The sequence below is a fragment of the Equus quagga genome, chromosome 5 (assembly GCF_021613505.1).
Source record: "Equus quagga isolate Etosha38 chromosome 5, UCLA_HA_Equagga_1.0, whole genome shotgun sequence".
NCBI classification, from domain to species: Eukaryota; Metazoa; Chordata; class Mammalia; order Perissodactyla; family Equidae; genus Equus; species Equus quagga.
In genome coordinates, this window is record NC_060271.1 from 10,398,211 (window position 1) to 10,423,039 (window position 24,829).

A 24,829-nucleotide genomic window follows, 5' to 3' on the forward strand; every position below is an offset into this window, starting at 1 on the left:
TGTTACCTCAGGAAATAATTTAATCAAACATAGTTTGTTGTTTTTTTTTCCTGCCCAAAGATGCTTGAGGGCATTCTCCCTCACCAATCTCAGCAGAAGCCCAATATTGGGAAAGGTGTGGCTTTTGTCTAATGGAATCAATTGCAATAAGGAGTTCACATTAGGACCAAAAATGCTTTTTTTTTTTGAGAAAGGTTAATGCTGAGCTAACATCTGCTGCCAATCCTCCTCTTTTTGCTGAGGAAGACTATTCCTGAGCTATCTGTGCCCATCCATGCCCATCTTCCTCCACTTTGTATGTGGGACGCCACCACAGCATGGCTTGGTAAGTGGTGTGTAGACTGCACCTGGGATCTGGACCCTCGAACCCCAGGCCACCGACGTAGAGCACACAAACTTCACTGCTACACCATTGGGCTGGCCCCCAAAAATGTTTTTTAAGAGCATTATATTGGCAGAAACATCACCAGCTTGGTCTGAAATGGAGACAGACCTTACAAAATGAAAAGGCCTTTGGATCCCCAAAATTCTGTTGACAGGACCCAAGCTCAGAACCCTGTGCACCTCCAAACATAGTCTACCGCTCGTTGCAAAGGAACGATAATTCACAGGATGGAAGTGGGAGCAGAGAGTGAGCCAAGAACAATGGATAGTTATTTCTGAGCAGGAATAGGACTAAACTAATTGAGGAACTTCTAACATTTTCCTGGGTGGATTTTGGAATTGCTGTGGACCAGTGATTCCTGTTTGCCTCTTGTTTTCTCCCTTTTCTAACAGAACTGTCTATAGTGATTATCCTGTGCCTGCTGCACGTGTGTACTTTGGGTATGTGTAGGGTACATGACCTGTCTCTTTAGTTCATGGGTCTTCTAATTGTGAGTATTCTAGAAACTGCACTTAAAGAACCGCAGCTGACGAGACTGAGTAAGGATTTGACTTAGATGCCAACGTCCTGGATTTCAAGCTGAAGTTGTAAAAGGACGACACTTTTTTCTTTTGTTTTTTTGTGGAGCATAATGTTTAGTTTACACATGGGAAAAGTGTAAATAACTTTTGTTCAGTGGGTGGGCTGTGGTGGTTTTAAAATATGCCCACAAAATTTTTAATATTCCTCTGCTGAAAAGGTAGCCCGACTCCTTTGTCCTTGAGTGCGGGCTGTTTTTAGGGACTCGAATGAGTAGAATGTGAGATAAGTGATGGTGTTGGACTCTGACGCTGAGTCGTTAAGTGATTGTGGCTTCCTCCTTGCTTTATTTGGGATCACTTGGTTTGGGAGAAATAGCTGCCATGTCATGAGGACACTCAAGGAGTCCTGTGGAGAGGTTTGTATGATGAGAAGCGGAGTCCTCTTGCTAAAAGCTAGAAAAGAACTTTGGTCTCCAGCCAACAGCTGTGCGAATGAGCCCGGGCAGGAAGCAGATCCTCCAGCCCCAGTCAAGCCTTCAGATGGCTGAAGCCCAAACAACATCTTGACTGTAATCTTGTGAGAGATTTCGAGCCAAAACCAGCTGGTTTGGCCTCTGCCAGATTCCTGACTCACAGAAACTACGTGAGATAATAAGTGTTTACTTATGTCTGAAACTGCTAAGTAATATGCTGTGCAGCAGCAGCTAACTAACAACTAGGCATAGTGGACATCATTGATAAAAGATATGTTTGCTGAAAAACAATTGTTCAGTTAATTGTTAGGCAACTCAGATTTACCCTATCTGTAACACATGATGTTTGAAACTCTAAACTCTAAAGTAGATCAAAGGCTGGATTTGTAGAGGACAGATGTCTGACTTCTACTATGTTAGAGTGAAGCTGCAGTGGACGCAGACAATATCTTTTAATGTTTTGGTGAATGCATAATTTATGTGCTTCCAAATATTTTCTCATGTGCTTTGTGACTGTTCCTTTGAATTTTGTCCTTTGTCTCTACTTTTTTTTCTTTTCTTTTCTTTTGCTGAGGAAGATTCACCCTGAGCTAACATCCATGTCAATCTTCCTCTGTTTGTTAGTATGTGGGCTGCCAGCATGACATGGCCACTAACAGAGTGGCTTAGGTCCATGCCTGGGAACTGAACCTGGGCTGCCAAAGTGGAACATGCTGAACTTAAGCACTAGGCCACCAGGGCTGGCCCTGTCTCCATTTATTTAAAAACAATGTTCCAGCTGATGATTGGAATGTTGTGAGAAATAGAAGCCAGGTTTGTTCATAGATCTGAATATAAGCTACATTTTGGAAAAAGATGTTGGAGGAATTGGTAGAGACTTCTCTCTCTTCTCTTTTTGAGAACTGCGTACCTAGCAGCTGTGATTTTTTTTTCTTAACGTGAGGAGATTGTCCAAAGAATTTCTTGATTATGTAGTTAAATATGTCTTAATTTGTAAAAGTAAAAAGAGCTGAAATCCATTAAATATTTTCATATACTTATGACTTTAATATTATATAATAGTTTTAAAATGTTAGAATAATTTGACAGGGAAATGCTTGAAAATGAAAAAAGTATATTGATTTTTCCGTAAAAGTAGTATGATCACTCGCAAATGAATCAGCAGCAGCAAGGAAAGTTTCTTGCTGGCATTCAGCATGACTGTGTTGTCTTTGTCGTTAATAAAAAGTTCAAACTAGCAAGTGAAGCAGCTGGACCTTGACGAGTGGTTTTACGTTAGGTCGTATTTTCATCACTAACAATTATCTTTCTTTAAATTGAAATGTCTAATAATGTCCTCTTTCTCCCCCTCAGGGAATTGCTCCAAAGCTGGAGTTTTCTACAACCTCAGTGATTACTGAATGTCTGATAAGTTCAAGGAAGTGCCGCACTCAGGTGAAATCATTTATTTAAAGTGTTTCCTGGTTTATTCATCTTTATGGGCGTTTGGCAACCATTATTCTTTTATTTTTTCTGCAGCTCTTTTCATTTTTTTCTGGTCAATTTTTAAAGTAAAACAATTATCATAGGTATCTAGCAGTTTGGTTACATCTTAACTGTAAGAGGGAAAAGTTTGATACACATGCTAGAAGGTGCTGCGATGTTTGTTTGTTTGCTTGTTTGTTTAACATCATGGGCTTTTTTTTTTCACTGCAGGGGAATCAGGCTGTCAGAAGAACGTTAGGATCAGGAAGCCCCACAGAGAACAAGAATGGGGGCTTCCTTACAGCAGTTACAGGTTACCATCAAAAGTTCAAAGGGTGGTTTTTTAGCAACTGTGACCACAGGTTCTCTGGCTGGGGTATTGGTGTTTAGTGAGTATAGTTTCTTGAGTGTCTCTAGTTCTTTAAGGGACTGTTGCTCACTTTGGTGGCTGTACTGGTGCTATCAGTCAAGGGAAGCTTGGATACTGCCGTCTAAGTACCTTCTGTATTTGTAAAAACTTCATTTAGTAAACTGAGATATCTAGGTCTGATATTTCCTTCTGGTCTAGCTTCTTACTGAGTCACTGAGATGGCCTTGCTCCCTTGTCCACAGGTTGTCTAATAATGTCTAGGCAACACTCACATGTGGTTGCATTATGACCAGGTAACAATGACCAGCCTGAGATGAAGAGCCAGTAATATTAAAGCCCAGTGGGCCCAACAGGGCAGGACTGGACCTTTGATGGAAAGAGTGGAATGTTCATTTACTTTTATCAGTTTTAGAGTAAATTTGTTGAGGATGTTCACTGTGACTTAAGCTGAGAAAGGTAAAATATAGTTATAAAATTATCAAGGAGATCCTTTTTATTTTGTTTAGCAAGATACTTAGTAGGTCAGAGTTTGGCTGTAGTTATTTATGTTTTAAATGCAAGCTGAAACAGCTGGCAGAGATCTAGCACCCTATGCTTGCTGAATGCAGAGCTGTTACTGACTTGTTCTTGAGATGTGTACTATACCCATTGGTAAATTGTTAGAAATGTTTTAATTGGGCTCAGACAAAATTTTTCTCGCTGCATTGGGGTATGCTTTTCTAGTGGGTGGATAGAAAAGTCTTTTTTGTCTGGAGTATAGCATACACACAGAAAGCACACACATTCAAAGCGTACAACTTAGTGGAAGAGGACCTTCTAAATGTGAAACTGTCACCCCCATTCGTAGTTTCATTGGACTTATGAACTAATGTTTTTCTCTATAAACTTTTGGGAAGACTGTCTTGTTTATTTCAAATTGCTATTTCAATGTTTTTCGTTCTTTCTTAAACAGAGATGTAAGAGAATGGGCTGTGGTGTCGGATGGTGTTTGAGAAAATATGCTTTAGAATCAGACAGATTTGTGTTCAAGTTCCTCATAAGACTGCTTTAAAGATTAAATTGGAGAATATGTGCCTGGCACATAACATATAATTAATGAATTTTGTGACTGTTACTAAGGTTATTTTTTTTAAATTAAGATAATTGGGGGAGATCAGAAGCCGGTATTTGCAATATAAGATAGAAAGCATCATCTGGTAGGCACAACAGAATATACACTTTTAGATTAAAATTCTGGCTGTTAATTGGTCTTATTTGAGAACATGATAAATCTACTTTTTTAAAAGGGGTTATTAGTTACAATTAAAACTTTAATGTCTATAAAACAACATTTTCAAGTTCAAATATAAGAATAAGACAAACTGTTTTGGTTTTTAAGAGAAGAGTGAGTAAAATAAACTTTATAAGATCATTTAGGTGTACAAGTACTTACCATGATCTTTATCCCTTTTGGCACATTATTTTCAAATTAGATGTTTTACCACCAGTTGAATGGACTGAAAAAATTAAGCATATTATTGTGATTTTTCTGGAATAAAACTAGTTTTCTACTTATTCTTTTAACCTACTGCAAATAATTTATTATTAAATAGCTAAATATTCATAGCTTTATTAATATATTTGTTAATCTGTTATATCAGGTAGCTTTTGCTGTGTAAACAGTGCACTAGCACACTAATTTAGTGGCTTAAAACAGTGTTTCTCACAGTTGTGTGAATGGGATGTGTGTTCTCTGGTCTGGTCTGGCTCAGCTGGGGCTGAGTGATCTAGTGTGGCTTCACTCCCATGTCTGGCAGTTGGCTGACTGTTTGGTCTGGGAGGGACTTTACATTTCTGGTAGTTGGCTTGATTTCAGCTGGGGCAATAGCCACAAGACTCCCATCATCTAGTAGGTTAATTTCGGCTCATTCACGTGGTGGCAGGAAGGTTTTCGGAACTAGAAGACCCCAAGCACTTTTCAGGTCTCTCCTTGTGTCACATGTGCTATTGTCCTGTTGGTCAAAGGAAAGAACGATTTTATAAACTGCTGCTGTTATAATTATTTTTTATATATAATTTATATATATATATAATTTTATATATAATTATTTATATAATAATAATTATTATTATTGTTATTAATTATATAAATTTTATAAACAGCTGCTGTTTTACGTTTTATGGGTTATTAATAGGATGCGTTAGGATTGAGTAGAGTTAGACAACATGTATCTGTAGTAGATACTCCACCGTTTATGACTTCCTCTGGTAGTATTCAGCATTCAAAAATTGTAATGAAGAAACAAGATGATGAGGTTAGTTACTTTAGGTTTGGTATAATCAGAGGTGGGTAAGAAGGAACTTTACTGAAATGGATGAAATTGCCGAAATGGATCATAATGGGTTCATCTGGGTCTGGCGGTAAGAGACACTAAAAATGTATGAAGGTCTGGGGGAAAGAGGTCCAGGGGCTGAGGAGGTGAGGAGGGCAAGTAACAAGTTCAGTGAGAATAAAAGAAGTAGGTTGGGGAAGAGAAGTTTTGGGATTTTCAGAGGCTGAGATACAGTGGATCTGTAGAATGATGAAATCTAAGATGAAGTCGAAGAAGATAATTAGAGCTGAGAACTAGAAAATTTAAGTCCAAGGTCTTGGAAAGATTCATTGCTTGAACATTTTATTAAACCTCAAAGGGCCTTTCATGTGCTAACATTCCTGCTTCTGTGAGTCAGTGTGATGTCATAGAGATGGATGAAATGGGATAAGGCAGAAAAATTCTGAATCACTTGTTGAAGTTGTTGAACAAGGTGGGAGAAGGTTCAGGAGCACATCAAGAGTTGTAGAGGAAAGAAAGACGATGAAATAATCTGATGCCGCGGGTTTGTATGAAACTCATGGACTTATTTTTCCAATTGGAAAATATGTTTTCGGGGCTGGCCCCGTGGCTGAGTGGATAAGTTCGCTTCAGCGGCCCAGGGTTTCACCGGTTTGGATCCTGGGCATGGACGTGGCACCGCTCATCAGGCCATGCTGAGGCAGCGTCCCACATGCCACAACTAGAAGGACCCACAACTGAAATATACAACTATGTACTGGGGGGATTTGGGGAGAAAAAGTGGAAAAAAAAAAGATTGGCAACAGTTGTTAGCTCAGATACCAATCTTTAAAAGAAGAAAAGAAAAGAAAATATGTTTTCTTTCCTGTTTATTTATCTACTTTTGAAAAATATTTGACTCTTCTCCCTTCTATTTCACATCTATATTTTATTTACTTAGAATAGATACCCTTAGCAAGTATGGAAGGGAGATGAGAAATTAGAAAGGGGCTAGGATTAGTGGTTTTTTAAAGTGATTAAAGTTAGGAGGATATTTAAAGGAGGACATGTTATCCTAATAATGCAAAAGAATTTAGCCATATCACATTTGGTTTTTAAAATTTTAGACTGCTCACCAATTTTAGTAGAAGGTAGAGTATTAGTCATTAAAGTTTATAATGTCTTTTATATGTTTTTAGTTTTGTAAAAATATGGATCCAGAATTCAGATGGTATGGTTATCTGTCATTGAATTGTAAAGTCATAGTTTGGAAGAGATCTTACGATCCTAATCACCTTGTATAATCCAAATAATACATTTCATGAAAATATGTATAAAGTTGTTATTCAGATTTTCACATTGTACATATGAATATGATCATAGCAGTGTGAATTAAACTTATTTTAACAGTTTTCTCCGTACAAATTTCATAATAAACTAATTAGACATGTGTATTTATAATGTTACCAAACAAAATCTCTTAAATTTTATAGCCAATTGTTTGGATACTTAATTATAAATGATAAACTGTTTACATTAATTTTTTAGTAAACTGAAAAAATACGTTTTCTGACTTTGTTTCTTAGATTTTTCAAATGATTAAATATTGGGCTTTCATTTTCATAAAATACTTGTTAGACTTAAGGAGGAAGTTTGTTTGATACAGTATACTTTAAAAATTACTAGACAGAGTTATCTAGGAGAATGTGGATTTGACCTCCCCCAGGATCTGCACAGGTAGGAAAGACTGATTTAGTTGACTTTGATAGATGATGTGTGCCTTAAATTACTTTTTCAGGTTTTTTCTCCTTGTAGTTTATGTATGTATATCTTCTATCCAAGTTAATTTTTATTTTTTCTGTCTAGGATAAATTTATTTACCATCCGGCTCCAGTTGAAAGATCCCACGGCAGACTGCCAGGCAGAACATCCAGACCACAAAAGAAAAAGTCCAAGTCTCCTGAGAGAAATAAGTACTGCGTAAATGCCAAAAACTACGAACAGCCTACAATTTCTTCAAAATCACACTCTCCATCTCCCTACACAAAAAGACGCATGTGTGAGCTATCTGAAGACACCAGGCGGCGGCTAGCCCATTTAAATCTGGGACCCTATGAATTCAAAAAAGAAACAGATAAACCCCCCTTTGTGATTAGACATGTATGTGTTCTCTTAAACATTTCCATCTGAAATTGATCTAATCTGTTCTTCCGCTAAAAGATTATTCTGAAACTTCTTTCAGCTTCTAGTTTATATTAATAATTTTCTTCCCTGAACAGTCTGTTAGCCTAGCAATCTAAAATGGAAAATTAACTTAGAATAAAAGAATATTCTTTTGTCAGTCTTTAAACCTGACAGAAATCAAGGTCTATTATGAATGCCGTGTTAAATCCTCTGAGTGCCCGTTTCCTTCCTTCCTTAAACAGTGGGCAGTGTAATAACTCTACAAATTGAAATTAGGTGTAATTGACATTTGTACTAAAATGGCAGAAATAGAGTTTTAAAAGTGAACTAAGTTTTCCTTAGAAAAGAAAGAAATCCCCCCCCCCACCCACCATCCAGCCTTTTAAAAAATTATAATGAAAAGTAAGTTTCCTTTGAAATTATGTCCCTTGGGTAAACCTTACATGATGGATCTTTGAAACCAATCGTTATTTCATGAGGATGGGAAGGCCTTTGAAAGTGGAGAGAGTTAACTTAAGGATAGTGTAGTCTAATCTTTCCACATGGAAGCCTGCTTTTGATGTGGTTTAACTTTACAGCTTGTGTTCATGTGATAGTTGAATAGACTTTGGCTAATTTTAAGGGTCTATAATCAGAATATTTAATAAATGATTTTCCCAGAATCTTCATGGTTTATTGAATTTTTGTAAAGAATTTTTACCTTAAAAGCATTTCCTTAAGAAAAGCTTGCAAATTAATGGAAATTACTAATGAATATACATAATAGTAATAAACTTTAAGATTTAAGTGCCTGTAGAAGCAAAACAACTTTTTGGAATATCTATAAAACTATTTCTAACTTTACTGTCTCTAATTCTTTTTTTCCAAATTCTAAAATGTAAATACAAATGTAAACATGTAAATATGCTCCTTTGATGGCCCAATAGCTTTTTGAACATAGACCAACTGAAAATTCATATTTTCTTTGTGACATCCGTTAAAAAAAATTTAGATGTTCCTTAAGCAACATTTCATTCCATCTTTATATTTTGACTATGAATCATTTATTCTCCCCTTTTTTTTTTTTGAGAAAGATTGGCCCTGAGCTAACATCTATCATCAATCCTCCTCTTTTTGCTGAGGAAGATTAGCCCTGAGCTAACATCTGTGCCCATCTTCCTCTATTTTATATGTGGGACGCCTACCACAGCATAGCTTGATAAGTGGTGTGTAGGTCCGTGCGGGGGATCGTAACTGGTGAACCCCAGACCGCCGAAGCAGAGTGCAGGAACTTAACCACTATGCCACCAGGCTGGCCCGAATCCTTTGTTCTTTATCCTAAAGTAATAGACTTTTTTTTATTGTAAAAAGAAAATTTATAACGTAATGGTACTTTTAAATGATAATAGTTTATTGAGATTACTGTGATGACATTTTTCTTATTTCTATAGAGTTTGTTTATAGGTTTTGGTTACATTTTTTGAACAATATCCAGATAATGTTTACTTGCTTGTTTGATGGCAGTTTCAGAATGCCTTGAATTTTATGTCTGCCCACAATTGCAAATTAAATTGAAAAGAAAGGACATAGTAAATTCGAATCTGAATGAATAGTAGCATTTTATTTAAAATGCCTGTGTACAATGATAACCAGGAATATTTTGGGCGTTAGCCACATAAAAATTGTTTGGGGAAATAAGTACTCTTAAAATGTTTATTTCTATTATTCTCTTTCACACCAGTGTTCAAAATAGAATAATTCTAATACTGCTTGGTATAAACCTTGACATTTTTATTTAAATGATTTCCCTGTCAGCTTTCCAGTGAACAGAAAGAAATGCTTACTCTAAACCTCTAGTTAGAAAATTGTTTACCTTATTTTACAGGAAACTAGATTTTTCCAGTTATAGAGATGTCTGTTTTTCCCCATAGCCGTTCGTGATTTTAAAAACACATAAGTAACCAAAAAAATTTTAATTTAATACATGCATACGCAAAAAGTTAACACTTTTAGGGAAGACATACCAGTTTTACATAGATTGGATAAAGAGTAATCTTAAAGAATAAGGAGCAGTTTCATGAAATCAACTAGCATGTTCCCAAACAAACTGGCACAACCATCCTAGAGGCGTTAACCAGCATTCTTTTTTCATTCATGCGGAATAGGATCTTTTTTTTTCTATTGTGGTAAAATATGCATAATGTAAAATTTACCATTTCAGCCATTTTAAAGTGTATAATTCAGTGGCATTAAGTACATTCGTATTGTTGTGCGGCTGTCACCACTATCTAGTTCCAGAGCTGTTCTTGTCGTCCTGCGTGGAAACCCTGTCCTCTTTAAGCATCTGCTTCCCATGCCTCCCTTTCCCTAGACCCTGGCAGCCACTAACATGCTTTCTCTCTCTATGGATTTTCCTATTTTGCCGTTTCATATAAATGGAATCCTACAATATTTGGCCTTTTGTGTCTGGCTTTTTTCATTTAGCACAATGTTTTCGAGTTTCATCCATGTCATAGCATGTATCAGTACTTGATTCTTTTTATGGCTGAATAATCCATTGTATGAATTTATACCACATTTTGTTTATCTATGCATCTGTTGATGGAATTTGTGTTATTTATACCTCTTGGTTATGTGACTGGTACTTCTGTGACATTTGTATACAAGTTTTTGTTTAAATACTGTTTTAATTCCTCATTGCTTGAATATTTAGGAGTGGAGTTGCTGGGCCATATGGTTGAGGAATTGTCGACCTGTTTTCCACAGTGATTGCCCCATTTTACATTCACACCAGCAATGTATGAGGTTTCTAATTTATGTACGTTCTCACTAACAGTTATTATTTTCTGTTTTGTTTTCTTTTTACTATAGCTGTCCTGGGGGTATGGAGTGGTATCTCATTATGGTTTTGATTTCATTTCCCTGATGACTAATGATGTTGAGCATCTTTTCCTATGCTTGTTGGCCATTTGGGTATCTTCTTTGGAGAAATGTCTATTCAAGTTTTTGCCCATTTTTAATTGGGTTGTGTGTCTTTTCCTTGTTCAGTTGTAAGTTTTCTTTACATATTTTGGGTTCTAGATCTTTATCAGGTATGATTTGCAAATATTTTTTTCTCATTCTGTGGCTTGTCGTTTCACTCTCCCTTTTTTAAATTTTAATTTAAAAAATTGTAAAATATACACAATATAAAATTTACCATTTTAATTAGTTTTTTGTGTACAGTTCAGTGGCATTAAGTACATTCACATTGTTGTGTAATCATGACCACCATCTATCTCCAGAACATTTTCATCTTGCTAAACTAAAACCCTGTACCCACTAAACAATAACTTCCCATTCTTCTTTCCCTTCAGCCCCTGGCACCTACCATTTTGCTTTCTGTCTCTGTGGATTTGACTACTTTGGGTACTTCATCTAAGTAGAAGTATACAATATTTGTTCATTTGTGACTGGCTTATTTCACTTAGCATAATGTCATCAAGGTTCATCTACGTTATAGCATGTGTCAGAATTTCCTTCATTTTTACAGCTGAATAATATTCTTTTTTTTGTTTTTTCTTTTTTATTGCAGTAAACATTGAATTATAACATTATGTAATTTTCAGGTATACATTGTAATATATTTCAAATTCTGTATAGATTACATCATGTTCTCACCCAAAGACTAATTCAGTCCATACCATACACATGTGCCTAATCACCCCTTTCACCCTTCTCCTTACCTCCTTCCCCTCGGGGAACCACCAGTCCAGTCTCTGTCTCTATGTGTTTGTTGTTGTTGTTACCTTCTACTTAGGAATGAGATCATACAGTGTTTGACTTTCTCCCTCTGACTTATCTCACTTAGCATAATACCCTCAAGGTCCATCCATGTTGTCACAAATGGCCAGATTTCATCATTTCTTATGGCTGAGTAGTAGACCATTGTGTATATATCCCACATCTTCTTTATCCATTCGTCCCTTAATGGGCACCTGGGTTGCTTGCAAGTCTTGGCTATCATGAATAATGCTGTGATGAACATAGGGTTGCATGTATTCTACGCATTTGTGTTTTCAAGTTCTTCGGATAAATACCCAGCAGTGGGATAACTGGATCATATGGTAGATCTATCCTTACTTTTCTGAGGAAACTCCATACTGTTTTCCATAGTGGCTGCACCAGTTTGTAGTCCCACCAGTAGTGTATGAGGGTTCCCTTCTCTCCACATCCTCTCCAACACTTGTTTCCTGACTTGTTAATTATAGCCATTCTGACCGGAGTGAGGTGATATCTCATTGTAGTTTTGATTTGCATTTCCCCGATAGTTAATGATGTTGAACATCTTTTCATGTGCCTGTTGGCCATTCATATATTTTCTTTGGAGAAATCTCTCTTCAGACCTTTTGCCCATTTTGTAATTAGGTTGTTGGTTTTTTTGTTGTTGAGGTGTATGAGTTCTTTGTATATTTTGGATATTAACCCATTATCTGATATATGGTTAGCAAATATCCTCTCCCAGTTATTAGGTTGTCTTTTCATTTTGTTGATGGTTTCCTTTGCTGTGCAGAAGCTTTTTAGTTTGATGTAGTCCCAATTGTTTATTTTTTCTATTGTTCCCCTTGCCCAGTCAGACATGGTATTTGAAAAAATGCTGCTAAGACCGATGTCAAACAGTGTACTGCCTAGGTTTTCTTCTAGAAATTTCCTGGTGTCAGGTCTTACATTCAGAATTTCCTTCCTTTTTACAGCTGAATAATATTCTTTTATAGATATATACTGCATTTTGTTTGTCTGTGCATCTGTTGATGGACACTTGTTGCTTCTACTTTTTGGCTGTTGTGAATAATACTGCTGTGAACATGGTGTAAAAATATCTGAAGTGGAATTGCTGGATCATATGATAATCCTATTTTGAATTTTTTGAGGAACGACCATACTATTTTCCATAATACCTATACCATTTTGCATTCCCACCACCAGAGCACAGGGCTTTCAGTTTCTCCACATCCTGGCCAACACATATTATTTTCTTCTTTTTGTTAATAGCCATCCTAATGGGTATGAAGTAGCATCTCACTATGATTTTGATTTGCATTTCCCTAATGATTAGTGATGTTGAACATTTTTTCATGTGCTTATTGGTCATTTGTATATCTTTTGGAGAAATATCTATTTAAGTTCTTTGCCCATTTTTAGATTTTTTTTGAGTTGTAGAAGTTTATTTATTGTAGATATCGATGCCTTATCAGATAATGATTTGCAAATATTTTCTTCTATTCCATGGGTTCCCTTTCACTCTCTTTGATATTGTCCTTTTAGGCATGACGTCTTTAATTTTGAACACAATTGTCTTTTTACACAGATTTATATCACTCTGACTTTTTAATTTTTGGTTAGAAAATGTGGTTGACTGTTATTGTCTATCAGCTCTAAAGCTCTCAGTGTGCTGGGCTCTGAACACAGGCAAGTGAAGACTGTTTGAATTCAAAATTATGCGCTAAGGAGATAAGTAGCAAATGGCTAAACTTGGCTTTTGAATGTGGCAAAGTAAGATTTCTCTTTTTCTTTTTTAAAGATTGGCACTGGAGCTGACATCTGTTGCCAGTCTTTTTTTTATTATTCTTCTTCTTCCCATCAAAGCCCCGCAGTACATAGTTGTGTGTTCTAGTTGTGGGTCCTTCTGGTTGTGCTCAGCATGGCCTGAGGAGTGGTGCCACCCACGTCCGCGTCCAGGATCAGTACTGGTGAAATCCTGGGCCACCGAAGCGGAGCGCGCGAACTTAACCACTTGGCCACCGGGCTGGCCAGATTTCTCTCTCTCTTTTTTTTAACTTTGTAATGGAAAGCAAACTAAGCAATGGAGTAATGGACATTTCAAGTGTAAATCTGTTCATTTAAAGTAGACTCAAATATATAATTAAAAATTTCTGGATTTTAATTTCTATTTTATTTAAAAATGAATGGCAAAATTCTCAACTAAGCTCTGGTTTTGGAATGTGCCATATCGGCACTATCATGGTAACCTGATGATATATACTTGATTTTCTGGTGCTGTGAGACTGAAAGAACGTTTAAGCTTTTTTCTACATTGAAATCCTCCTTCTTCTAGGTTGATCCCCCAAGTCCCAGGGCTGATGGTTTATTTGGACCTTCTGGCAGAGACTGTGAAAGAGATGGATGGTCCAGGATGCACAGTGGTAAGCTGCAAGTCCTCTCTCTTCATTGCTTTAGTTGCCATGGCTACCATCAGGCCTTTAACTTGGCATAGATTAACGAAAACAGAATGAGCTCTCACCAGAACCTGACTGTGTCGGCACCTGTATCTTGGACTTCCCACCTCCAAAACTGTGAGAAATAAATGTCTGTAGTTTGTCACCTAGTCCATGGTACTTTGTAATGGCAGCCTGAGAAGACTAATACAGATATTATCTTATGTGATATAGTTAGTAAAAACAGGAAATTAACAATGATATAATAATATTAACTAATCTATAAAGCTGAATGAGATTTTGCCACTTGTTTTAACAATATCTTTATAGCAGAAGAAATCCCACATCATGCATAGCCTTCAGTTGCCATGTCTCTTTAGTTTTCTTTAATATTGGTCAGTTCCTTAGTCTGTCTTTGTGTTTAATGACATTGATAATTTTGAAGAGTTATTTTGTAGAATATCCAGTTATATTGTAGAATGTCCCTCAATTTGAGTTTGTTTGATTTTCCCTCATGATTAGCTTTAGATTATTCGTTTTTCCCCAGAATACAACAGAGGAGATGTGTTACTCTCAGGTACATCATGTCAGGAGGTACGTGATGTTGCTTTGTTACTGGTGATGTTAATTTGCTCACTTGATTAAGATGGTGTCTGCTAGGTTTCTTCATCACAGAGGTGCTAATTCTTCCCTTTGTAATTCTGGGGAGATACTTTCAGACTATGTAATATCCTGTTACTCGTCAACTTTGACCCTTTTAGCATACATTGATGATTCTTGCCTGAAACAGTTTATTGCCATGATGTTTGCTAAATAGTGATTTTTTTAAATTCCATTATTCTTTATACGATTATTACTTGCCTTTCTACTATACAGAGTTTTTCCTTCTCATTTCTCTAATTTTAATGCCCCTGTTCTTTTGACTATATTTTTTTCCTGCCTGGCAGTTGAGCAGTTATGTTTTGTTACTGCTCAAAATTGGGGTTCTCCTACCCAATGCACATAAAAAAAGCCAATTATTATGGCATCAGCTTTGGAGAAAAAAACCAGCTTTGTTGCTAGATCAATCTGCAGGGAGACAGGAGGCATATGTTCTCAGATCTCTCTCCCCAATTCGGGATTTGGGGTGAAATTTAAAAGATTAGGGAGAAGAGTCTGGCACATGGAAACCCTGGCAGGGTGGGTTTTGGTTGGTGGGCATTCATAGTAAGATTTTAACCATTTATGGTAAGGTGAGGAAGGGATTTTAACACCGGATCTTCCTGGGTGATGGACTCCCTTGCCTCTGATGAGAGTCCAACTTTCAACTTCTGGTCATGTCCTGGTCCTTTAGTTCCGTGGGAAGGAGAATCTTTGGTTCCACGGTCATTTCAGGTCAAGGTTTCCTCTTCTGTGCATTCTCTGGCTATGTGACTTGGCAGATTTTCTGAGAAACAACTCTTAATCACTCTGTTGATAAGAGATGGTGTCAATTTGAACTGGCTCTGGTGGGCCTATGGTTACATTTTGGGGTCTCATCAGCTACTTAAATACCTATGGAAATTTATGGTAGAGTCTCTTCAGTAGAGTGAATTTTCACTTGTGACTATCTTTAATGGAAATTCTCCTTGAACATTTTCTTGCAAATTATCATTTCATTTTTACGTAAGATTGTAATCTTCTATGAGCTTCCACTAATCCCTCTGTTTGAAGGTTATTGTTTGTAAAGTAAAATAAATTGGAAATAACATTCCAAATCCTAATAGGTCATATCTTGAGTAGAATGCAACAAATGGTAATATTCTGATATTTTCTGAATACAATAGTATGTAGTCATCATGTATATACTTATTAGCAAAATATTTGTTTCAGCTTTTATTTGAATGTATGCCTCCTTGTCTCTTAGAGCAGCAGGCAGCTGAATAGTTTTTGTTTTAGGAACTTCTTTTTTAGTTTCTTTATTTCTCTAATCTTAAACATTTTTCATAGCTTGAGGTATAATTTATATAGCGTGAAATTCACCCGTTTTAAGTATAATTAAATGCTTTTAATAAATTTGCACAGTTGTGAAATCACGACAATCCACTTTTAGAATGTTTCCATCGTCCCAAAGAGTTTCCTTATACGCGTTTGCAGTAAATCTGCATTCCCACCCTGATCCCCTGGATGGTTCCCACTTTTTAGCTATTATGAATAATGCTACTATGAACGTTTGCATTGAAGTCTTTGCAGGTATGTATGTTTTCATTTCTCTTGCATAGATACCTAGGAATGGAATTGCTGATTCATTTGGTAAATTTATTTAACTTTTTATGAAATTGCCAACTGTGTTACAATGTGGCTGCACCATTTGACATTCCTGCCAGCGGTGTATGAGGTTTCCAGTTTCCCTTCATCCTTGACATCACTTGTTATTGCCATTTTTTATTGTAACCATTCTAGTGGGTATGCAGTCCCAGCTCATTGTGGTTTTAATTTGCATTTGATTAATGGCATTGAGTGTTTTTTCACATGCTGATTAGCCATTTGTGTATCCTTTTTGAAGATCATCACTCTTCTAGTCACTGACTGGTAAGCAGGGAACTTGCTGTGTGCTAAACTTCAGAGAAGAAGAAAAGTGAGGGGAAAAGTGTGAGACTCTTGCTACCAAAACTTTGACTGCCATAGAAATAAGAAAGATAAAAATATTAGAGGTTGGACTAAACGGTTTCAGGTGAATATATCATAAGTGAACAAGAGATAGGAAACACTCTGTTATGTGCCTTTCCTTTTTAGAAGGTTGGATCCCCTGAAAGATATTAAACCCTGGTTTTGTTTTATAAAGCTGGACATCCTAGCTTTGCTTCTAGTTGTAGGGACTGACATATATCAGACGCATTGGCTGCACGCTCCATGAAGATTCGCAGGAGAGTAGGGGCCCACCTTAGAATGTTATGTGGGCATTGGGGTACCAGTAGAGTAAGTGCTGATAAAGAACTTTAAGGGAAGATGCTCTTTGAAGGTTCAAATAGATACACACATTCAGCATCATGGAAGTTTTGCAATAGTAGTAGCACTAACTACCGGAATGGGCTTCAATTCCTTGAAGTTGTGAAAAGGAAAGATGAATACCCTTAACAATAGGGTGCTATGAAGGTTGCCAAGATAGGGATTGACTCATAGGGAACATGTACTGGCTATAATTGTCAGAATGGGGCTCAAGAACTACTTTGACAGAAAGAATGAGTTGATACAGAAGTGCTGAGGTTTAGGTGAAAGCTTCTTAAGTCCTTGCTTAAAGTCAGGATTGGTCCTTTAGGACTGAGTCATATCTGACCATGTTGGGTGAGGGTCAGCTATGGAGAGAGGAAGGATGCAGAGGCTCTAAGTTATCAGACTACTCCCAGTGTGAATGGTGACTGTAGTACAAAGTGGGTCTTAATTTCTATACTAGATGGTTGCTAAGGAAATGTTTTGATGACTGATTGCCTCATTTTGTTTTTGACCAGTACTGTTTCTCACTACGTGGTATTTGATTAATCGGATTATATATCACATCCATTTGGTTAACAAATCCAAATGTGATGTCGTTTTTGAAACTAAAGACACTTTTATTCTCCTGTGTGCTTTTGTTCTTGGGATAAGGAAATCTTCTACTATCCTTATATTAGTGGAAGTAGCACTGAACTAATCGAAGACTTCAGCTCCATTACTTGTTAGCTGTATAGAAAGTCAACCTCCTGAAATGTAACGTAGAAATAATAACCAGTCTTAGGTGTTATATTAGTCTTCTCAGGCTGCCATCACAAAATAACGTAGAATGGGGGCTTAAACAACAGGTGTTTTTTTTCTCACAGTTCTGGAGGCTGGTAAGTACAAGATCAAGGTGCTAGCAAGGTAGGTTTCCTTCTGAGATCTGTTTTCTTTGCTTATAGGCAGCTGTCATCTCACTGTATGCTCACATGACCTCTTCCTTGTGTGTGCATTGAGAAAGAGATTGTGAGAGAATACGTGTGAGCACGTGCATGTGTATGAGTGCAAACTCTGCGTCTCTTATTATAAGGGCACTCTTTCCATCATGAGGGCCCCACCCTCCTGACCTCATCTAACCCTAGTTACCACCCAAAGGTCCCATTTCCAAGTACCATCACTTTGAGGGTTAGGTCTTCAACATATGAATTTTAGGGGGACACAAACATGCAGTCCATATTTCATGAGGTCATTGGAGAATCAAATAATAGCTAAAATTTATCAAGTGTACATTTTCTGCTAACTGCTATTCTAAGTACTTATATTTCATTGGTTAATCACTCACGGTAACCTCAAGAATTTTAGATACTATTATTTACCACCATTTTACAGGTGACAAAACATGAGGTTTAAAGAAGCAAGTTGTTTAAGATCACACGCACACACACACATGCACGCATGCACACGCACGTACTCTCTGAATTAGCTCTTTCTTTTTCTTCATGCTTTTAAGTGTGACCCATTCATTAAGGCCCAGGTCAACTTTCCCTTTCTTTAGGAAGTTTCTCCTGATTGCCTTCAACCTTGAGAGATTGATCTCTGATATGACTTTTTAATAGTGTTAATTGTCTGTACCATTCTATTTTAGCCTGTTCTTTTATGCTGCTGTTAGTCAACTTTGTATAACTTAACCAAAATAAATTATAAGCATTTCACAACCATGGGCCATGACTTTTATCTCCTTTGTCTCCTGCATTTACAATATAGTTAGTGCCTAATTGTTGGTAAGAGTGATTAAATGTGAACACTGGGAAGCTTAATTTGTAAAAATGAAAGAAAATTATAAATCTATCAGAATTAGGGTAAGTTTATAAATGGTTTGTGGAAAGCAGAAGATATACTAGTGTTTTAATATATTGATACTTTTAATATTATATTAGCTGTCAGAAAGAATATATACCATGTCCAGAAATTATTACCTTACTTTTCAAAGTTAGCAAGTTTGGAAAATTCAGCTCAGTATGTTCTTAGAATTCTTTTATTTCTTCTGCTACTTGTGGCCATGCTGTACAGTAGACTTGACAGAGGAGGAGTTGAGCTGGGGTTTATTTTCATTTTGAATTTTAAAAAGTACTCGAAGTAAGTTAAATCTTACTTAATTAAATGGTGAAGTTGGCCTTGTGTGAAAGATGTTAATGTTTCAGCTATTCTCTATAATGATTCAGGACACTTGGAAAACAAACGACATCTGTGCCGTAAAACAAAGATAATTAATTGACTGAATATAGGCTATCCTAGGTCTCTATCCATATAGCCATGTTTTTTTTCCTGGACAAAGTGGTTTGGGAAGGTAAAATACAGAATATTGGAATGCTTTTGATCAGAATGTGTGAGTAAGGAAGTAGAATTGCAAATGGTTCTATCAATGTAACAGAGATTATAATACTTAAAAGTTGATTCTTGAAAGTTGACCCCTTTAAGTAATGAGTAAAACTCAAAATCTGCATCTACCATGTAGTGGTCCTTATCTTAGGGACCTTATCTTAGGGAGAGATTTAGAATAGTTTTATAACCCACTATGTCATAGATGCTGTGCTAGGGACTTTCATAAGTTGTATAATTTAATCATAACTATGACTCTCTGAGGTAAAGTGAGCATTGTCTTCATACTTTTATGAGGAATGAAACACAGATTAATTATATAACTTGACCAAATTAATATATCTGGAAAGTAGTGGAATCAGAAATTGAACCTAGGCTTGTTTGACTTAGAATTCAGTAGTAATGATGTTGATGATGGTGTTGGTAATAATAGTTAACATTTATTTTGTTGCCTTACGTGTAATATCTAATGTAACCTTTCAAACAATGTTATGAAAGAGGTACACCAGAAAGTTGAGGAATCTGAGACTCAGAAAGGTTAGGTAATGTGCCCAAGGGGTCATACGTGAAATACTGGAGCCTGGACTGTCGTACAGATCTATTCATCAACAAGGTCTGTACACTCTGGTATACTACCACCATCTAAAGCTCATCCTGTTTCCATTATACTCGCTTGATTCTAGCATCGACTTCAAGAATAGTAGGAATACATGTAGTTTGACAATATCAAATCTATATATTGAAATTACATTTCATCATTAACTAATTTATCAACTAAAATTATCCATTTCATTTAGACAAATTAGTTTATCAATTAAAAATTAATCTGGTCTATATTCAGATATGTCCTACTCTAATGAAAGTAGTGCTTGTGAAATCAGTTACTGAAGGCCTGATACAGATTTTAACTTGTCATCTTTGCTTATGTAACATTGTTGACGGATTTTAAGATATTTCTGAAAACTGCTGTATGAATTATAATCATAGAAACAGAGTGACAGTAGCAGAAATCAAAGATGTAACCAAATTTTCTTCTTTTGGTATGAAATATGTTGGGTTTAATTCTTTTTTACATCCTTTTTCAGATCACTCTCATCTTGGCTGCTACCGACCCAAGGATTATAAGGTATGTAGAATAAATTACAGAAGGATAATTGTCCTGGCTTTCAGAAAAGAGCATAAGTATGTTTCTTATATGTATAATCAGAGATTCTCACATTCATTTAGTCAAGAAAATGCACAGACAATAATTGTCATATTATGCTATGTTATTATTTTGGCTATGTTGTCAAGTGGTAGAATAGACTTCATTGAATATCTTCCTACAAGTGTTTTATGGCTTTTGATTGTTCATCTGGATTAATTATTTATTGAGTGTGTTAGTCTATGTATATGTGTGTATGTAAGAGAGAGAGACAAATAGAGAAATTGCTTGTTACTTTTAGTAATACCTCACACAGTAGTATTTCTAAATTTTAGTCATTCATAGAGCATCCTCATAATTTATGCAATATTTTCATTCAACTTACGCTATTTTCTTTAAATTCACCATCTTTTTATTTATCTCACCAGTGTAATTGAAAAATCAATATCACATGCTTTAAATGGATGATAGCCTTAAAAAATATGGTGAAAACAAAACAATGTTACTAAATTCTGGCTAGGTAACTGTTGTTTTCCAAAGGCTCTGAGTCATGTTCTCTATTTCTTAAAATGAGAGAAGCAACGATAGATGTAAGAGACATACCTATAGCTAACTGAGGATTTCTGAATGAAAGAGAATTGAAAAGAAAATACATTTTTTCCTTTGTGATTCAGTGATGTACAGTGTATATCCATGTGCCATGCAAAATCCTCTTGTGTATCATCTAAAATCATTTTGGGTAACGTATTAAATTATCTGCCATAGCAGTTCCTCTTCTACATTTTGAGAAGCAGTGCCTCAGACTTTGTATTTTCTGTCCCTAAGTGAAAGCTTCTTAATAAGAAGTGTTTTATATTTGGGAAAACAAAACAAAGAGCACAACTTTCCTTATAATACGTTTGCTTCTTTACTTGAAAACAGTCTGTTTCGTGCTTACTGGCACTGAATAGCATAGTGCTGTGCCTTGCTTTGAGTGTGATAAACGAAATATGGAACAGTTAAGTAACGAGTCAAGGCACCATGTGACTAAGGCTCAAATCTCCCGTAGTGTCAGAATCAACCAGGTGGAACTTCATAAAAATTCATTCCAGGTCTGCTAAATTGAAATACTTGAGAACAGGGACTGGAAATTTTTATTTTTAACAACTTTCGAGGTGATTCTTATGCAGCTGTCTTGCCGTCTATGGGAGGATTGGCACTTGAGAACCATTAGTATAGACTATGAATATAGCGCTTACAAGGACAGAACTGTTCCTTGTATAGTGTTTGTGTAGAGTTGTGCTTGTGTTTAAGGCTGTCCCTGGAGGAGTATGGGCCTGGCATACTTCACCTGGTACTGACTCACCTGTTATGTGGAATTTACTCAAACACACATGCACCGATACTTGCACACTGATGTGTGTAATATATATGCTCTTGCACAGACACGCATGCATGCACACACACCTGCATACCTGCGCACACATACACACATCAAAAACATAATGTTCAGTGTCTTGCATGGGGCCAAGGGAAGCCACCTTAGTTGTCCTACCTAAGGAACAAGCCTGTCTTTGTACATTTCCTTCAAGTCATACGTCACAATTTATAATGATGTATTTATTTTCGTCTTTGTTGAAAGTCTTCCTGTTTTACTAACCTGTAAGTCTCAGGATGGCAAGGATCTTATTGATCTTGCTTGTTGGTAATTGCTAGTACCTAGCAGATTGTCTGATACATAGTGTGGATTCCTAAAATATGTGTATTGTATGAGTGGATTATTATGAGAAAGCAAGTAAACCAAAAATATAAAAGTACAGAATGAAGAGAAAGGGATAAAGTTTATAAGACGCTAATTTTTATCCAAAGGTAACAATAATCCAGCTCTACGTTGGCTGGCCCATTTAAAGACAGGTGTGTGTATTTGGAACGCTCTCTTCTAAATGAATTGTTTTAAAGGACTGCACTTCTGTCTATCTTTAAATTCCCCTCACCCTCACCTCTGGATTCTTCACTTTTAGGGTTAGAGTAGAAATTGGTTATTCCTACTACCCTTGTAAGGCAATAGATGGTAAATGAGCTTACAGGATTATTTTTGTATTGAGGAGATAGATTTTCATAGAAATACATATGCAGCATTGAACACTGCTGTATTTTCTATGGAAAGAAAAAAGGATTGTTTCCTTATAGGCATATAGTAGCTGGTTAATAAATATTCCAGTGGTGGAACTCTATAGGATTTCTGCAAGGAAAGAGTTATGAAGCTAGGAATGCTTGCAAAAAATTTTCTAGAAATGTGGGACTTTGCCTGAGTTCTTTTGAGAAATATATTTTGCGTAGGCAAGAGAAGAGAGAGGAGTGTCTTCAGAAGGAAAGCAATATGAAAAAGTCTTGGAGTTTGGAATAAGTACAATGTCCTGGGAGAAAAGAGAAACTACTGGTCTGGCTTGAGTGGATGATATATATTGAGGAATAATGGCTACTTAACATCCTTACTTTCTATTTTTTCTACTTCTCTATACCTATTTTATCTGCTGCTTCTCTCTTTAAGATTTCTAGTTGCTTGATCATTATTTGTTCTTTTGACCAAACTCAACTCTCTTCACCCTGGATGCATTATAATCAGCTGTTCTATAATTACTTATGTTCTTCTAGTCTCATTTCTTTTCTGTTTTTGTTTTTTTTTTTTTTTGAGGAAGATTAGTGCTGAGCTAACTACTGCCATTCCTCCTCTTTTTGCTGAGGAACACTGGCCCTGAGCTAACATCCCTGCCCATCTTCCTCTATCTTATATGTGGGATGCCTGCCACAGCATGGCTTGCCAAGCGGTGCCATGTCTGCACCCAGGATCCGAACCTGCAAACCCCAGGCCGCTGAAGTGGAACGTGCGTACTTAACCACTGCGCCACTGGGCTGGCACCTCTTTTCTGTTCTACCATTACTCCATCCAGAATCCTTGGCTTCTTCTCTCCCATATGTGTAGTTCCATATGTCTTGTGTATAATAGGCATTCATTTAATACATTGTTCTCAGTGAGGATCATACCATTCTCATGGTGGCAGTTGAGACGTTTACAGGGATGTTTTGTTATTACAGTCATTTAGGGGAAGTGCTCTTGGCATTTAATGAGCAGGGATGCTGGCTGTTCTACAGAGGGTGGGACCGTTCTGAACAGTGAGGACTTCTCCTGTCCCACATGGCTTTCAGCTGCCTCACCGACCATTGTGGAGGTGAAAAGCATGTTCATAATTATTAGAACCAGCCTAACTCTACATAAAACACAGCATTTTTTGGTGTTTTAAGATACCGCGTATATTAAAGGAGTAGGGGTATAGTACAGAGATTATGCTTTGTGGTGTTAAAAATATACGGTGTAACATTACACCATGATGAAGCCTGTGACTGCTCTTTTATTGTCCTGATTTTGTTGTACGGAATGGTTATGATCTTCTTACATTTTTAAACTCCAAACTTATTTGTAGAAATTTTATATAGGTGAGTGCAAGCTCACTTACTTGTAAGCTCACAGATACTTCGTGAGCTCACAAAGGCTTATTTGTGCAAGCGAGTGCAAGCATCCATTATGTTTTCTAGAGTAGTTGTATTTGAGCATTTTCATATTGAAGTACATTTTATAAGTCATGTTCCTTTTATTTCTCTGTATACTACAGTTGGAATAATACATTGATTTTTATTTCAAAAATATGTAAATATGTAGATTACATTTTCAATACATTTTATTTCATGATATAGAAGAGGGCAATACAAAATACTTGTTTTTAAAATGAAGCCTGTCTTAATCAGCTTGGGCTACCGTAACAAATACGATAGGCTGCATGGCTTAAACCATGGGAATTTGTTTTCTCAGTTCTGGAGGCTGGGAAGTCCAAGATCAGGGTGACACCTTATCCGGTTCAGGTGAGAACTCTTTTCCTGGCTTACAGACAGCTGCCTTCTCACTCCATCCTCACGTGGCAGAGAGAGATTGAGTGAGCTCTGTGGCATCTTTTTGTATAAGAACACTAATCCCATCAGATTAGGGGCTCACCCATATAATCATTTAACCTTAATTCCTTACTCCGAATATTGTTAGGTTGGAGGTTAGGGGTTCAACGTAGGAATTTTGAGGGTATCCAATTCAGTACATAGCAGAGGCTTGGGGACTAAGGGTTGAAAAATCCCTGATGCCGTGTGTAATCAGGATGCGAGTTAGTGCACGGATACGTAGATACGATAGAGTGCTTCTGGAAAGGAGCATGGAGCCCATTTTACCTGGCCTGTACAAACGTGCCCTTTCTGGCTTTCATTTGACCTGCGATGCAGCTTCATCGTTTTGTTCTCTTGTTAATTCTCTTACACAGTCCAGTTTGGACTAAGAAGTATCTTCTTGTTTTCTCTATATGACTTCACATTCTACCTGTTGAGGAAAATGTGGATCAACTGTTGGATGGAATTGTTCTGAGTTGTCTTCAATTCTACTTCAATCTTCCTGTTAATCTTCACTTTTTTCCCTTCTAGTTTGCCTTCTAAATAAG

At 36.6% G+C, this 24,829-nt stretch overlaps 1 protein-coding gene across 2 annotated transcripts in view; it reads left to right on the forward strand.

Annotated features, from left to right (window-relative positions):
• The window catches only part of SPATA6 (spermatogenesis associated 6), a 122,565-nt gene that overhangs the window by 40,942 nt on the left and 56,794 nt on the right, over positions 1 to 24,829 (forward strand). For both annotated transcript variants that reach the window (XM_046660688.1, XM_046660689.1), the window contains exons 6-9: positions 2,733 to 2,813; positions 7,371 to 7,664; positions 13,762 to 13,849; positions 20,257 to 20,297. In XM_046660688.1, the coding sequence (XP_046516644.1) occupies positions 2,733 to 2,813; positions 7,371 to 7,664; positions 13,762 to 13,849; positions 20,257 to 20,297 (504 nt within the window). The remainder of the gene's footprint in view (positions 1 to 2,732; positions 2,814 to 7,370; positions 7,665 to 13,761; positions 13,850 to 20,256; positions 20,298 to 24,829) is intronic.